The 18270-nt window shown below is 42.5% G+C and overlaps 1 protein-coding gene across 1 annotated transcript in view; it reads left to right on the plus strand.

The window, feature by feature from the left end:
• Positions 1-18270, plus strand: part of LOC137170410 (ephrin-A5b-like) — a 76800-nt gene that overhangs the window by 44742 nt on the left and 13788 nt on the right. The window contains exon 2 of the mRNA XM_067573773.1: positions 16702-16994. Coding sequence (XP_067429874.1) covers positions 16702-16994 — 293 coding nt within the window. The remainder of the gene's footprint in view (positions 1-16701; positions 16995-18270) is intronic.

Here is an 18270-nt window from a genome sequence, read left to right on the forward strand (position 1 = left end):
TCTGTGAAGTGTTCGGGGGTGTGTTAACATGGTGAGTGCTGAGTGCAGTGTGTGTACTGTGTGTTCGACAGTGTGTGTGTGTGTGTGTGTGTGTGCGTGCTGACTGAAGCTGGTTCAGAGTGATTTTAAACTCCGGCCCTCTTACCTAAACTGCCTCTTTCACACATACAGACAGTTTCTGTCAGTGGTCGTAGTCGCTCTGTGATTTTTGGTGAAGGTCAAGCAATCAGCGGAAACATTTAACGTGTTTCACACTGCTCTCGGTGGCTCTGGGATATGGCTGCGTTTATGTATTTGCTTGGAAAAAGCGACATATGTTTTTGACTTTCCAGGGTTATTGCTGACTCAGCACCAGTCTTAACAAAAGCTGAAAGTTTTAATCTTCACAGAGGCTTTGGCGGTCATAGCTAGGGTCAGGTCACCATTGACACAAGTAATTTTGATAGTGTCAGTCATCCAAATCTGCCAAAATGTGCAAAATGTCATGACAGGTAATCAAATCAACATTTATTGCTCTGAGCAGGATGGAGTATACAACTATTCTTAAGAGTCTTTTTTGCTGCGTGCAAATAGAAATCACAAGTTTGTGTTGTTCATTGTAAGTTATGTTGACATGGGATGTTGGGTACCAGGACAACTTGTATGCTCAGCATTCTTTTGGTTTAACATTAATCATCAATCACACATTTGAATACCTTTGCTAAGCAACTGATGCCTGTAACCACCAGCTCACTTTTCAAAAACAGTGACAGATGTTGATTGTTTTTAGCCATGCTAGCAGCATGGGTCTATGGATGGCAAAGTCGGTCTGTCGCTCTGTTGGTCCGCCACTTTGGTCCAGACTGAAATATCTCGACAACAATCAGAGAGATTGCAATGAAATTTTTTGCAGACATTCATGGTCCACTGACTGACCCCCTGACTTTTCCTCTAGCGCCACCATGAGGTTGACATTTGTGGTTTTAAGTGAAATGTCTCAACAAATATTGGTTCATTCTTACGGACAAGTTAAACGCAACTCCTCTTGAACACACCAATAATCAATATTTGTTTGGTATATCTATCATTCATTTTGAAACATGATCACCAGTAGAATTTAATTTCTGCCCCTCCCTGGTCAAATAACGTCGGCATTGATCCAGCTCAAAAGCAGAGCTCCGCTAATTAGTGCTTAGATGTTTTGATAACCAGATGGCCTCTCTCACCACTAATCTGCCCTCCCTCTTCGAGTTCAAGCACTGAAGGACAGGAAGGATGTACATCAAGGGCCAAAGTACTCAAAGTCATAAAAAGTAATGACAGCGTCTGCTGATGATGGCAGGCAGCTACAGTCCAAACGTGTGCCTACAGTCCATTATTTGAAGACACTGTGAGAGTGGTCGTATCTTTTTACAATGTTCCTAATGGTTATGGATGAAAATGATGGCACACACGATGACGCCGCTATTTCCACGAGGCGCTAATGGCGGTCACATGCCATTTAGGGCTGGAGAGAGGGGTTAGTAATGGCAGTGAAAGGGGGGAGAGAGAGAGAGAGAGAAAGGGGAAGAGACAGAGGGTTAGGGGTTGTATTAAAACGATTAGAGATGAGGGGTTAAGATGGCAGCTCTGAGTGTGAGTGGAAGAGGAGCAGGCGGAGAGATGAAGAAAGGGATAGAAGTGTAAAATGAGCAGAGAGGAAGGTTTAAGATGGCAAGGCTAGACCTGCTTTGCTCTTTCCGTCTCCCCAGGGGGAGATGAGAGACGAGAATGTCTGTCATTCAGTGGACAGGAGTATATTTATCCTAACCTCCATTCCACTGACTCCCGCTGAACGTGTTTCTATCTCAGTTTGAGCTCTTTCTTTCCTCAGTTTCCTATTTCTTTTAATTTCAGTTTTCTCCCCTCTTTTTTTTTTGTGTTGTTTCACACTTCTCCCTTTCTCACTGTGAAGCCACCCATGTCCCATACCAGGAGGCTTTGATTTGATGCAGGTCAAAAGATGTTTAGCCGTAATTAAGTGATTATCACAATATAGATATGTGTGTTTTTCTGATATGAATATACTGTATCACAATATGGCAAAAATATGTAAAATCACATACAAAACTCTTCATATGTGTAAAATAGCAACTTCAATAACTAGCTTTGACTTTGCTGTAAAGCTGCACCATCACTATTTTTCTTTGGATGTAGCAAGGTAGCTAGCCCGCTATGAAGAAAGATGATGTCCTCATTCTCAATCCCGCCTAAAAATCTCTGATTGGTCAAATGTCTCTAAAACAGGGGAAATGAGCATAATACCAAAAAAAAAAAACCCTCACAAATCACTAAACAAATAGAAGATGTGGACATTTTTTTATGAAACCAGGCTACATGGATACGCAACTTGAGTCCAGACTCCACAAAAATGGACTCAGTAACAATGAAAATTATAGTTTAGAGAAGCGTTTACAAATATAGTGATTGGCTCATTAAAAATGCCCGCCATAAATAGAATTAAAAACTTGGGTTTGATACAATGAAAGTCTTAAGGATTGCTTCACATTGATGAATATAATCATTTAAATGCTTTTGAGACAACAGGAATATGTAACTTAGTCACCACACAGTCGCTTGCACCAAAATCTATCCCTCTCCAGGTTTTTGGCTCAACATTTGACTGTATTTTTGACCTCCATGCATACATATTTCACTCTCGCTGTTAGAACTTGCTTTTGCCAAACCTTAATTTCTATCCTTTTTTTTTTTCTGACTCACAAGGGCAGGCGGTGACAGTGTCGCAAGCGACTGTCAGAGTGAGACAGAAAGGAGAGGAGTGGCGTGTTGCAGTGTGAACAGCAGGCTAGTATCTCCACTCAAATAACAATTACATCAAGTGGTGTGTTAAATGAGGTGGCCCACGGTTCAGCGGCTGGGGCTAATCACTGCAGTCTGCTCCCTAAAACACGCCGATAATGACGGGCGGAGGGGAGGATTCGGTTGCCGCGAAATGCTTAATTTAACCCAGGCACATACATTTAGATGTAAAAACACACACGGCGGCGGATGGTAAACGTAAAGAAAGGGAAGTTTCGGACTTTGAGATTGTCAGAAAAAGAGATACACATCTGTCTTATGTCTCCTTCCCGTCGGCCAGTTCTAGAGGTGAAGAAGCAGCCTGCTCGTGTTCTCAGAGAGATGGAAACCGGCCCGTGGTGAGGTGATCTATCAGCAGCGGCTTTATCCTTTATGGCCCTCTCCATCATCACATCCACGCAGTAAATCCTTCCTCAAACTGACAAGCAGCTGCTGACATGTGGTTCCTATATAACGATTTCAAAACCAGTCTGGATTCATCTGAGGTGACGCTCATCGCAACGAGGAACGGGCCGATAGCTGATCTTGTGAAGTTCAGAGAAATGTTTCAGGTGTTGCAAAACATATGGGGACGTGAACATGATTCTTTCTTGGATATGGGTTTATTTAAATATTTGAAAGGCATGTTTCTGTATGTGACTGGGCTCGGTTTTGTTTTAATGCTGATCAGCTGTTGGATCGCAGCTGGTGATATTTTTTTTTCGGTCATTCCACCCTGTCGGACCGGTCTGCTTTGTCCTAGAGGCCAGATTTCTGCTGCTCTCTGTGGCCTTTTGCTCAGAATAATATGCGCTGTGTCTGCAAAGTGCATGTGCATGTGGGCGGACGGGTTTGTATGTGTGTTCTTTTCCTTAACTTTTATTTATCCAGGGAGGTTTTTTTTTTGTTTTTTTTTTATTTTATTTTGCAACGCCCTGCTTTAGTCTCACAACGTTAGCCACATTACCACCTCCTACACTACAGGCTTTAACTGTTGCACATAATGTTTGCTTCTGGAAGCTGGTTTTTATTTTGGATCTGGTTCCAAACTGGTAGAATGATCTTAATTCAAGTGTCAATTCACCCAAATAACAAAAGACCTCTTCTTCTTACCTTTAGTGTTATCGAGCCATGCGGATACAGTAGAGTGAATGGAATTTAATTTATGGCACTCAAATGGAATTTAAACATGTCTTTCCAACTGTGGCCTGATTACTTTGGATAATTTGCAGACTTCACTGGGAACAGTTTTCATTGGAACTACTTTCTCCCAAAGAAATAGTCCACATGAAAATTGAAGAAATATATACTTTTTGTAATTTGGATGAAACAATCCTTTAAGCTCTTACAAAGGAGGAACATACAAAATATTAACACAGTCTATCTGGCAAAACTGGCAAGTTTTAGTACATTGACAGTCTAAGTTTTAGTTATTTAAAACTTTTTTTTTACTATAGTTGTTGAAAAATTGGGTAAGGGATTTGGAAGGATTCCGATTTGATATTACTGGATTTCCTCGGAAGAAAAATGAACTGTTTTGCTGTTTTGTACCAATTGTTAAGGAGTGTGATAATCATCCTTCCTCCCACATCACATATTGTCCCACCCAGTTAGAGAATCAGCATTCTTTCAGTCATAAGCCCCTCTTCCTAAACTTTTACCTCCTTCTTTCTGTGTGTGTGTGTGTGTGTGTGTGTGTGTGTGTGTGTGTGTGTGTGTGTGTAGAGGTAGGTATATTCACATGTGCTTGAAATTTCGGAGCACCTCTCCGGCCCATTTATCCTCTGTAGCAATAGGAAACCGTTTTATATGCATTGAAATTTGCCCATTGGAAGTCCCGAAAGACGAGCCATTACCTCTCTGACTGTACGCCTTGCACGGTGCTGAATATGTGAATGGGGAACATGGCCTCCACCGACACTGACACGGGAATGCTGCGGCGGGTGTGAATATGAAATACAGTCTCTTAAGGTGGAGCGCACAAATCTGAGCCCAGGACTTTTAAATCCGAGCCGCGTCTCTCTTAACGCGGTATGTGCAGATCTGAGATAGTCTCTGGTTTGCCGGCTGATGGACGAGACTTTGACAGACATTCTGTGTCAAAGGGAAGGGGTGGGCGGGCGGGGGTGGGGGGGTGTTATGGGGCCCTGCAGGGGCAGATTGAGCGGGCCAGGTGGCATGGCTCGTCGCTGGCATGTGGGGCACTCAGAGGGTGCTTCTATGTTTAGCCCTTACATGATGTTACATGTGCTGTTTTTCCTGGGCCTGCTGCAGGATGTAAAGGGGACAGAGCTACACCTCCTAAGTGGTTCTCCCACTGCAGTCCTTCTCAATGGACTTCTTTTATTGCATTTGTTACATTAGTATTGGTATGTACTCAAGTATCACACATATTATAATCCAGTTGTTGTGCCTATAGCAGCACGCCCGCACTAACCCAACTCCTTGCTGTTGTTTTAAACACAGTGCTGAAGATGCTAGGATCATTGCAAGAGGGAGATATAGAGGAAGTTTGGTTTTTCTCCGATCCCTCATCCCTTCATTAAACTGTTTTCACCCTAAAAATCTCGAGGGACCACCATGTCCTGTGCGAATTATAGTAATCATTGCAATCACGGAAAAATTATAGAGGTGAAAGTACAGGTTATTTATGAAACCTTTCTCTTATTTTCTCCTCGCTGTGAAATGTAGTTAGTGTTTGTATTAAATGTTGGACCTCAAGGACAGTTGGGATGTCAACTTCTCCACATCTTACTTTTTATACAATACAAGTAGCCCGCTGATGCTTTCAGCTGCCTCAGTCAGTTACGTGAACTTCGCTTTGCATGCGGTCGCGGCCCCCGTGAGAGACTCCCTGTTGTCGACCCCCGCTGTGCTGCCATGTCGCAGCGCTGCCCGGCTGGTATGTTATGAGTTATGAGTTGCATTTTTCCATTGAAACACATATGGTTGGTGACACATATTTGCATGAATGGACACAATGGAATGCTTTATTTCTTGTCTTTCTTTTCTTTATTCTGGAATTTTGGTATTTCTGTATTTTATGGTTGGGAACTGTTGACTTTGTGAGCTTGTTGAACCCGTTGGGACTTTGTATGTGATATCTGGCAATACAAATAAACTTTCAGTGTTAGCACATACACACACACACACACACACAGAGCGACCTCCTAGCTATTATACAGGACCTATGGGAGATCTAAATCAAGGATGTGCTCTTTCCCACTCCCCTCTATCACAGACCTCAAATTTTCTCACATCATTTCGGCATCTTCTTTCACATTTCTCTCACTAGTCAATCTATCAATTCAACCCCCCACCTCTCTCTCTCTCTCTCTCTCTCTCTCTTCATATCTTAAGTATAATCGTCTCTCACCCTTTCTCTCTCCCCCTCTCTTCTCAGAACCTTGAACACAACAAATTTTCCAAGCCTGAGTTTTAGCATTTCACCATCTCCCCACAGAACGCCTATTACTCAACCAAGTCAGCTCCACCGCACTTTGATGTGTGTGAGACCTCACTGGTGGATAAGTGCTGGTGTCGGTGTGTGTGTGTGCGTACATGTGTGCGTGTGTTTGTGTGCGTGCGGTGGTGTGTGTGTGAGAGCTTTGCAGGCTTGTCATGGGCGGGTGATTGAGTCCAGACGTTGTGGGTTCCTCTCTCCACCGCCGTCCCCTTCCCCCTCTCCCCCCTCCCCCCCCTCGGTTGTCGATTCAGAGTGTGTCGGGCCCGGGGCTGGCGGGGCCACGGCTCCCTAGGGTGCAGTAAAGTGATAGGGCAGTGCAGGGGGCTTGGATCGCCCCTGGGGAAGGAGGTCAGAGGTCTGAGTCTCAGCTCTGCTGAGCGAGGATCAGGGCCATGCTAGTCAAACACGCTTCAGGTGCGGGCCTTCCTGTAGAATTCACTGCTGCGCAGGCATGTTCACATCTGGATTTTGTGCATGTGTGTGTATGTTAAGGGATGTGCAGTGGTCTTGATCATGTATGTATTCCTCCTTCTATTTCTTTTTTGACCAAATTTTACTATATTGTTTTTAATATATTTCCAATTCCAGTTTCAGCAAATAAATAACTAGATAATATGTTCTTACACTTATATGTAGTCTACAGATAAATAAATAAGTTCATGTGCATTTGTTAATGATAAAAGAAAATAAAGAATATGAATTATAGAAACTTTTAACACTATAACAGTAAAAACAGTTGCATGGAAGCGTCTATTTGCATTTTCTGACCTACTTTTCTTTACTCAAACTTAGATGTTTCAGTTCAAATGATACTTTCTGTCTTTGCTTAGATGCAAATGATCATAAACCCATGTCCATGGGGGTCACACTGTATGTGCCCATGTGTGAATAAGACCACCTACACATCCAATATAGTACAAACAAAGCCTCATATGTGTCTGCGTTCATATCCATTCAGGCATTTACACTTAACTGAGTCATAAAAAAGCAACATGCAGTTGTGGTCATTAAATGTGTGCATCAGCACAGCAAGAACCAACGGAGCATGATCAAGGCAAGGAAAAATACAAAAGACAAAAAAAAGTGGAGCATACAGAAGTAGTTCCAGCAAATAAGTGTTATTTTTCAAAAAGTCACAGATGAAAAAGAGAAATTCATTGTAGGCAATCTTGTAAATCATTGAGCAGATTTGCTTTATGGCAGTATTGGATTTTTATAAGATTTTTGCATTAATGTGAGGAAGCATCTTGATTTACTTTGCTGAATCAGCTCAACACAGACATTCCTGTCTGCTTATTTTATCCATAAAGTGTTCTTCACTTGATTCACAAAGAAATTTAATCTATTGCTTTTAAAGAAAGTCTGGGAAGTTTAAAAAAAACTAAAAAAAACATTTGTGATCAATTATGTATTGAGTTTTTCACACAACAACCAAACAGGCACAAAAGTAACAATGTAAGGAAACAATGAAGATGAAATAAAAGAGGGGAGAGAAGAGGGATCAATATGCAACAAAAACAATATAAGGAAGTTTCAACGATTAAAAAAAAAAGAAAAAAAAGAAATATAGATATAGTATAACCAGCAAGGAACTTCAAGAAGAGCACGATGAGATCTGAGCAGAAGTTCACAAGCAGAAAATAACGGAAGTGAACGAGGCACAAGTCATTTCATGGCGAATTGAGTTTTTTCCAACACACTTCTTAAACTTCACCCTCCGTCCCTCAGCAGCTCCCAAGATGAACGACAGCAAGGTCAGTCCATCACCTGGGCTCAGACACTGACCAAACACGGGCTCTCAGTCTGAATAATGGGCTGTCACTAACCCCTGACCTCAGCTCAGAGTCTAAGGTGTCAGATCGATATCAGCCGAGCACGGTGAGCAGCTCGTCTGACGGGAGGCATCCTGGGATGTTCAGCCGCTCTCAGAGGTTACGCTGTCTGTGTGCTCTTGCAGGAGCGTCCGCCTTAAGTTCAAAGGCACAATTAAATAAAAAATTCATACATAACCAACAGACCGTCAGATTTATATATAGTGAACCGAAGCATCTTGCAGATTGTTCCTCTCTGCACTTGCCTGGCAGGTGCTGATGGGACATTTTTTTTAGCAGGGTTATTTTAACAGGACAGGCCTCCTGGAGTTATGTGGCATTAGAGGTGATAGAGGGGATACGTATGTCTGGGCCCATGTATGTGAGTGCCTGTATGTACTATATACACCATCAGGTATGAACACTATCTGTTAAAAGCAGACAGTTCTGTGATTGGAACATTGGATTGTTGTAAACTGCCGTCATGACAACCTGAGCAACCATCTTTGGCACATAGGGGTTTTATGAGTCGGTCTGTCGGCCCCTCGGGGTTTTACACTGACTGACTGATGGAGCCCTGCTGTGTGTGTGAGTGTGTGTGTGTGTGCGTGTGTGTGTGCGTGTGTGTTGACTGACACTAACCCCATGCTGCTGCTGCTGCTTTGACCTCCTTGACACCAGAATAGCGTAGCCAGTAATTAACCCGCAGGACGGACTCGTCCATGTAAGACAGGAGGAGAATCACTCGTCTCTCTCAGTTTGTACACGGTCAGAAATATTCATCTTAAAGGGTCAGGTCACTCAAATAACCTAATTCACAGCAGTCACTCAGGGTGATCCACAGAAGTCTCTTCACAAAGGAGCTGCTTTCTACGACAAAAATAATGAAACATGTCACACATGTTGTGCAAATATTGCAACATTCATAATGCGTAAAAGATGACATTCCACTGTAGATCGCGTGCCTGGAAATAAACACAGAGGTCAGCTGATTAGTATTTGTCCTGCGTGAATAAACATCTCATTTATTTTGTGGTTGTAAAATAAAGAAAGTAAAGTTTTTGCAGATTTTATTTGCTTACGTTGCACTTTTTTCCTTCCACTTTACGTCGAGAGTTATTGTCAGTTATAGCTTTGATGTCATTTAGGTGAAGAATCAGGAGACTCATTTAGTGCTCAACCCAAAAATGTCTCATGTTTCAACAGTGTCCGGTTTTATTCAGTTACAACAGGTCAGCTGAGCATGAAAAAATGTGAAACATGTATTCACATATGTCAAATAGTAATGTTTCCCATAATAAATAAATACTGAATTAATATATCTTTGGATTTAAAGAGGCACTCCACCAGTATTACATATGAAGATTGATTTACTTGTTTTGGTTAGCATTGTTCAGCCTGTGAAAACAGTTGCATAATGTCTTCTGTGGCTGTGGAGGAACTCTCTAAAGTCTAATAAAATAACCCTGATGATGTCATCAGTGTAATCTCAAACTGGATTTGAGACATTTTTCAGAAACGCTTCATATTTTCCAGAAAGCATTACACATCGGGACCATAGAATCAGAGGGTCTAATGAAAGACACCTTTTAGTTGCATTATGGGAAATGTAGGATAGAACATTTTTGGAGCTTGACCAATACTATCTCTGCTGCTTCAACAATCAACTTTTTTTTTTTTTCTCTCTCTGTCTCTTGTAAATCCTCCAACTTTAGAGAAGTGCAATACTGGAAAGTCCCTTAAATGCAACTTTAAGTGCAGACAAATTACATTGTTTTTTTCCAGAAAACAACCTTAAATCATTAGGAAATCATGGACCTAGTGTGATTTTGTTTAGCACCGTTTAAAATTTCAAGACTTTGGCTAAACGAAAAAAAAGTGTTTTGTGGTTTCTCAAAACAAAGTATTAAAAAAGTATCCCTCTGGTATCAGCGCTGATGATCCTCAGACACTAAAAAGTCTTGTATGTAGCTGTTTTTTTTCTATAAACAGCTTGTTGTCATTTTGTCAGTTTCCAGTTTGTCACACAGCGCGCACTGGCACACAACAACAGGACCTAATGTGCAAACAGACGGCGATTAGAATATACATGAAGCTTCGCACAGAACATTCTCCGACTGAGTGTGTGGCTTCATGCAGCCTGGCACACAGTGTGGCTGCAGCTGTATTGAAAGACGAGTTAGTGATTGGCACAGTCAGGACCACCGCGATCCATAAACAGACAGCCTGCTCTCATTCTTCCTTCCTCTGTTTCCTCTCGCTCTCTGCAGCCTCTGTTTTATTTTTTAAGTATCCGAGGTGCCTTCCCACAAGCAGCAATGTGTTTTCAATCTGAGGCCAATTATTCACCTCCCCTGGTTTTGTTCCCAGCACAGAAAAAAAAAAAAAAAAAACACAGAACGCTGTCTATACTTTACAGGCTCCATTTTTCCCATCTTTCTGCTGTCGACGCCCAGTCGGACTGAGCCCCCTGGCAGACACATTATGTGTTTAAATACATGTTGTGTGCGTGTGTGTGTGTGTGTTTGTGAGCGCATGGACAGATGTGTGTATATAATTAGCCAACAAAGTAATAATGGCTTTAACTTCCCAGCGGCGAAGCTATGAATGATGGGACAGGTGGAAGGAGGGTGATCGAGACCTCCCAACCCCGAGGGCAACAGGACAGACCCCATCTGGTGACATCACATCACATGACCACAGCCTTTTTTTCACCCCTTTTTTGTGAAGAGTTCCCCCTAGAGGCTGTGATCGGGAACTACAGGGAGGCATTTCAATCGTGTTTTGTTTAAAAAGCCAGTTAGTGCACATGGTTTTGCGGAGGAGTAAATTGAGGGACTTGATATAGAAGCAGCGTGAGGTCTGCAGCCTGTGGTTAGTGCGCCCTCTTGTCTTTCAGTGCAGACATTATCACTGTGTGTGTGTGTGTGTGTGTGTGTGTGTGTGTGTATGTGTGTGTGAAGACAGAAGCTTCATGTGTTTCTGTGGGCTGAAAGTATCTCCTCTTTTCTTTCTTTGTGGTATAACCCTGGGAAGCTGCCCCTCGTCTGACCCGACTGTGTGCATGAGGAAAACAACAGGAGGGCTTTATCCTCTCCCAGCTCCTCTCCTCTCCTCCTCTCCTCCCCCCTTTCTTACTTTCTTTTACCCTCTTGTTTTGTCTACATTCCTTTTCCTTTTTTCTCTTTTTTGTTCACCTCCTCTCCCACTTTTCTGTTCCTCTTCCACTCCTTCTCTCCTCTCTTATCTCTGTCATCTCCTTTTCTTTTCTCCTCTTCTCCCTCACTTCTCCACTCTACTCTTCTACCCTCTCCTGTTCTCCTTTGTCCTGTTTATTCTCTTATTTTTGCATCCTTCCTCCACCCACTTATTTGCTCCTCGTCCATCTATCTTCTCCTCTTTCTCTCCTGTCCTCTTTTTGCTTCCTACAACTTTGATATTTCTTTTTTTATTATCGCTACATTTTCAAAACGGACTACAAAACTATAACAAACAAACACCTCTACTCTCGTCTCACTGCTCAACTTTCACCCAGCTAGCGCCAAGGATGCTGAGGTCATGTCCTCATGTTTTCTGAGAATTTAGGTGTGCATTCGACTGCAGTGGGTTTTTACATGATTAACTTGCCAAATTGTTTTAGGCTGATTCCAGCATTTTTAGACTCAGTATTTATTTTTGAAACTTTTTGTCCAACAAAATGAAGAAAAAAAAAAAAGGATAGAATTCATTATTTTTCCACAAGCATTTCCTGGCAGTGTGAGCAGGGCTTTAAAACAGCCTTTAGACCTTCATGTTGGACGATAGAACGGTGACGCTTTATTTACAATAATTTCCCAACAATTTCCTAACAAGTTTCCTGGAAGGAACATATAATGTTCCCGGAATAAAGGGAAAATAAAGAGTTCTCAGACAGATGTTTTAGTTTGTCGATTGTTGATTTTAAAGGTACTTGTTAATTTCCAGAGGTGACCTGCATGAAAAATAATTGTTTTCTATTTCTCTCCATTTCACTTTCTTGCACCCTCTTGTTTCCCTCCTCACTCTTCTCCTCTTCTTTCCTCTTCTCCTTATTCTCTTTTCTTCTACTCACTTCCTCTGCACTCCCTCTTTCCCTTCAGCTCTCCTTCACTCTAATTACACTCTCTCTGTGTGTCTGTCTCTCTTGCCATTCTGGCTCTGCTTTCCCTTACCTGGTCCATACCAAAGAGTGACACAAACACAACAGATGGGGATAAAGAAAGCAAACAAGCGGGGGAGCTAACTGAAAAGAAGGATTATCCATAGATGTGTGCTTTGCTAAGAGCTCCGGTTACTGATTCATTGATAAGCCCCTCTAACACGCCGTGAGTCATTCAGCCAATCAGGGATCATTAATCCCCAAGACAAGTGGATTTAGGATTTAGGTGCTTTTATTCGCTAATGGCTCATTATGACACATTTATAACTGACGCTAAACTGCTGAACCGTGCTGGGGGTTTTTTGGAGGGTTTTTTTTGTCCGGGTCCAATCGTTCTTTCTGCCTCCCGCCATCAAAAAACCCCCCGAACCCTCGATCAGCTCTCACCACCTCCTGCTGTTCAGAACAACGCCGAGACCAAAACACAACTGTTGAAATTGCCTGGATCAGCCATGTGAAGGCTTAATGACTCACTAAATAGCCTATAACAACAAAGCCATTTAGAAACACAGATGAATAAATCTCACTGGTAATGAAAATGAAGAAACCCTGATGCTAAAGATCATGCATACAGCCAAAGGTTTACAGCTCGATAAATGAATGAATGTTTCTCACGCCTCAGTCCAGCCCTCGGCGGGGGGTGACGGATGTGCTCTCAGGATAGAGATCAGAGTACAGATCAGCAGGAGAAAAGCTCTGGTCAGCTTCCTCCGAGGAAAAAAACAAAAGACAGTAAAGGCTCAAATCTCATCTAATCAACTACATCTTGAGTCAGGCTTTGTGTTTATGGCTCTGTGTCTTATCAATATTTCATTTCTGCCACTCAAAAACCTCCTCATAACCTCCATCTGGCAAACAGCTGGAGCACCGTCATGCACTGGTGCTACTAAGGGTGGAGCCGAATCCGAACATGGTATTCAGAAAAGGACAAATAGTGGGTTTTAACGAATATTTATTTCATACAAATATTTTAAAAATTATTTGTTTTCAGGAAGAAAAAAAACCAAACATGTCAAATAACACAGGTTGGGACTCGTAGTGTAGCAAAGTTACATCACTGTCTGTTTCTGTGTCATGGCTGTATAAATAGCTGCAGATCTCTCTGTCTGGTGGAGTTGAGGTTTAGCTGAGTGGTCAGTACAGATGTCTGTGGTGTGGGAGATTGGGATTTGAGACCTGTGGACCTGAGGGAGCCCTCCCTCTCAGAATAGTTTATTAAAGAACACTTAAATATCCTAAAATTAGAAATGTAATAAAACAAAAACAGGATTTTTTTTTCTTTCATTCAAATACAAATACAAATAATTTTGCTGCCTCAACAAACACAGATACAAATACAAATACTGGGCTCTCTGCACATCCCCAGGTGCTACTCTCACTACACATTTTATCATCTTTTGTAATAAACATCTACAGTCCATACTTTAGATATTAGTCACATACATCCTCTTTGCTACATATGTTGGCCACATTTGACCCCATTCAGAACTACCATTAAAAACTCAATGTCCTGTGATCTGATCGTAAAGAGACAGCAAAAAATGTGCATTCAAGACACGAATAAGAAACTGATTACCCAAGCTACATCTGTAGGCAGAAAGAGTTGCACATTGTTTCCAATCATATTTTATTCTTAGTACTTTATTAGTCCTTCCTCATGTCATTCTTGTTGCTTGATCTTAATTTATTAATATCTTTCCTTTTCTCACTTACCTCTAGAGCTTTCAAGCATCAAAGCACTGACATCTCAAATTATTGAGATTACATCTCAAATTCAAGAGCAACTTGCCTTATAGGAACTATTTGTTTGGTAAAAAGTAGTTCCAATGGTGAAAGCGGCTAAATTAGGAAACTCAGAGATTAGAACAACTAAAGTCCATGCTTGCCTGCTAGAGGCAAAGATGGCCACTTTTGATTTTTCTTCACTGAAGTGTTACATAGTGATGAATGTTTTTGGGAAGTGAAATCCAATCAGACGTGGTCACTGGAGACTGATTTCCAGAAGCGTATTGATGCCAGGAGTAAACGCTGTTCCCGCTCCAGGCATAATCTGGCTGTATCTTAATGCAAGTGTCAAGCTCAAAACAGGGCCATCATCACTTTCAAAAACTTTTTCTCACTTTTCTCTACGAAAGGCATTAGTTAGAAACTGCTTAATCTTGGCTTATCTCAGTTGTTACTCCTGGGTCAGGTTTGATTGACAGCCACTGACACTTGCAAGGTTGAAGCTAACATTCAAGGCTTAGCAAGGACACGGGAGGACAAAGCAGGCTATCCCACAGTGCTTCTGGCTGAGGACCTGATACCGTGGAGCCAGCTGACCCCGGTAGTCATAATATCAGGGAGCAGCTCTGAAACTGAGGCTAAGGGAGGCCATGCTGTGCCTGCCTGGAGCCAAAGAGCTCAGCTGGTGCTGCAGGGGGGAAAAGAAAATGGGAGAGAAAACAAGGGCTTTGGTTTCACATTTGACCAGACTATAATTAGAGAGAGAAAAAGATTAGAATATGGCTGACGATGCCACAAGACACCCACACACCCCGCTATCACACACACACACCCACACACACATCCGCTCATCTGCAGCCCCTGCAAACCCAGTAGGACGGCTACTAATCCTGCAGCACATTTACAATCTGTGTAACGACAACCTGATACCCCCAGCAGGCCACGGCGAGCACACACCTCCCTTTATGCTACTCACGCCTCCTGAAGCCCGAACATGTACATGTCAGCGGCAACAGCTGCGTCTCAACCCCTCCCTCCCTGACTCACCTGGCCTCGGATCAGCTGACTGTTACTGTTGTTCCCTTGGCGAGGAGCAGTGGTAGGCGTAATATCTGATCCGTGGCCAGTGAGGCCCGGTCCGTAAGGGTAAAAAACCCCCCGTGGCGCTCTGGGAAGTTGACCCGTAACAGATCATCAGCCTGCTGCATGCTCCAGCACGGTCTCCGGCCTGTCTCCCCTGATGGCTGTCACTGTGTCAATGAACAGAGGTGGAGTATTGAAGACATCCGCAGCATGTCAGTGATACTGAACTGCGGGCCATTAGCAGCTACAGAGACACAACCAGCCGGCCGTCCAAGCCTAATCTGTCTCTGCTAAAAGCCTCAGAAATGCAACCTTATACGGCGCCTATGGGAATATGTGTTTTCAATCACTCTCCTCGGGAATGAATACCTGGCATATCTCACCACTGCACTTTTTTCCCCCCTTCTCCTGTCCACTCGGTTTACAGTAAACACCAGGCGAAAAATCTTGGGGCTGTTTCAAGGCAAGGCTTGAGAACAGGCCTCATTTTCCCAGACTCACAGATTCCATGAGGGGCTCCTACATCAAGCTGTCATATTGGGCTAATGAAAATCTCATTCTACAGAGGGATCCTCTTAAAGCTGCTAAAGGCACATGCTAACCAGGGGATTAGCCCTGTAACGCTAGGGGACTTTAATTTCAGCACCAGCATAAGTCATCTCTGCTGAGCACTAACATTGATATATGGCTTAGGACTGACTAGCGTGTGTCGTAAGAGGTTTCTGCCGGGGGGTGGGTGTGTAGCAGGGGGATTCGGTTGAGTCTCGCAAGAGGCTTGGGTTGATTAAGACTGACACGATGAGATCCTGTAAACAAAACCAGAGGAGTCGGAGCCTGGATGTATCTTTCCACAGTCCATCCTCTGTTTCCGAGCACATATGGTAACCTTTTCTTCAGCTGTAGCCTCAACAAGATACCTAAAGTATCATCTCTTGTCGACAGTATTCAGAACTCTTTGGAGAACACATCATCGGGGAGCATGATGGCGAGAAACTCCCCTAACAAATTTTCCTTCCACTTAAACAGCTGCTGCTGATGTGCCCTTGAGCAAAGCACACCTTCAGAGGAATCTGATTGTTAAATGTGTTCAAAATGCAAAGCAGGCTGCTGCAGAGAGAGCATGCATGCTCCGGATATATCCTCATTGTTTGGTAAATCAATCATTAAAAAAGATCAAGATGAGTGATCACATGATTCATATGATGCCACTGTGGGAAACAGAGAACAATCAATAATAACCAATAATAGATTAATCATGTTAGTATTATTGCTCACACACACACACATGTACTGACCTTGCTTTGGATTAGAAACACAAATTCAATCATGTGAGAATAAGTGGTCACATGCCTCTTGGGTACTCACTGTCTCAGCCCAGACATGTTTTTATATTATGTGTTTTTCAGAACTTCAGATGTGAGGTTTAAGTCACGAAAATGAGAACTTGAGACTTGACTGCTCTGACACTTTACTTACTTTAGACTCCTTAAACAGTTGACCCGAATCTTGAAAATAAAGTCATTCAAGTTGCAGTGGTGTTGTCATACAGATTTGATGTCTTTCTGCACAAACTACTCTACATGTATTCACATTTCTCTCTTTTCTATCTTTTTCTCCTCCAGGTTTTACCGGGGTGATTACCACATTGACGTCTGCATAAACGACTACCTTGACGTCTACTGTCCACATTACATTGGTCCGGTCTCTGATGAGCGGGCTGAGCGCTACATCCTCTACATGGTGAACTATGACGGCTACAGCTCTTGTGACCACACCGCCAAGGGCTTCAAACGCTGGGAGTGCAACAGGCCTCTGTCGCCGAACGGACCACTGAAATTCTCTGAGAAGTTCCAGCTCTTCACTCCCTTCTCCTTAGGCTTCGAGTTCCGCCCTGGCAGAGAGTATTATTATATCTGTAAGTATGCACTTACCACCCTGTATTATTCACAGAATTTTTTTTTTTATACAGACTGAAATGTGTCTGTAGCGCTGAGATTCAAAAACTGTCAGCACTGAAAGTTGGCACTGATTATCATTTGAGAACTTCAGCTTCATTTGTTAAATGAAAAAAAAAGGTTATCTAAAAAAAAAAAATCATATTTCTCAAAGTAAGGTACCTAAAAGCATCATTTTGTCATCAGTACTGAAACTCAGGTGTTGTATCATCATTTCAAACAATATCCAGTCCCAACTGTGAGTTACATCAGAAGATAGGTATCAGTTTCATCCTGGAATCTTTCATAAACACAGCGGCAATGTAATGGTTTTGTTTCGCAAGTCCTTGGAATGAGGGCCAAGCCAAAACACGAGCCAGAGGGAGAAAAACATCTCTACTGTTGAGGTTTTGTCTTCAGTGTCTTTCGTAGCTGACTGGCTGAGCTCAGCTTTCTTCTCCTCGTGAGAAGACTGGGGAAAACAAACAGCTGGGAAGTCATGTTTTTGTAAGAAAAGTCAGTGCCCTACAGGGGCAGAAGAAAGGGACGAGATGAGATACAGTGCACCTGATGGTAGATCTTAAGTATTTAGTTGGTCAGAGTATTAACAGAAACCAATAATGAGTACAAGAGTCAGTGGAAAGAGAGCATAATTTTGACATTACAAAGTAGTAAAGATATCAGTATTTTCCCCAAACATCCCCGACTGTGTTGATACAGCTTTTCAGCTGTGTCTCCAGACCCAGAGCAGGTGTTTCGGAGAGCTGCCTAAAAATCAGAATTCATTAAAAGCACACACACACACACACTTTGGCTCATCTGCCTAATCTCAACAGGAGGTTTTTTATGTTGAATTGCAAATCACAATTGGCCAAATTGCAGAAGGCTTTGGTATCTGAACTATCTGATCATTGATTTAACACTTTGAACCATGATATCCCCTTTGAAATCTCATTTAGGTAGCTGTATGATATCAGATATGTTCTAAAACTGCTTGCTCTAATGCCAGATTAAGGCTCTATGATCCTTACTGTGTGGATAATTTCATACACATTCCCCCAAATCCATCTTGCCAGATTTGGTATCTTTGAAAAGTTTGCCACTAGAATCTAAAACAAAGTTCTGTGGGTTTGTAGTGACTGACACAATGGCAGGTCAGTGCAGTTAAAGAGCACAAGGAGCATTTTTTATCATTAAGTGGTGAGACTGATGAGAAAATATCAGTAATTGATGATTTTGTCTCCTCATGTGTCACTT

The sequence above is a fragment of the Thunnus thynnus genome, chromosome 19 (assembly GCF_963924715.1).
Source record: "Thunnus thynnus chromosome 19, fThuThy2.1, whole genome shotgun sequence".
NCBI classification, from domain to species: Eukaryota; Metazoa; Chordata; class Actinopteri; order Scombriformes; family Scombridae; genus Thunnus; species Thunnus thynnus.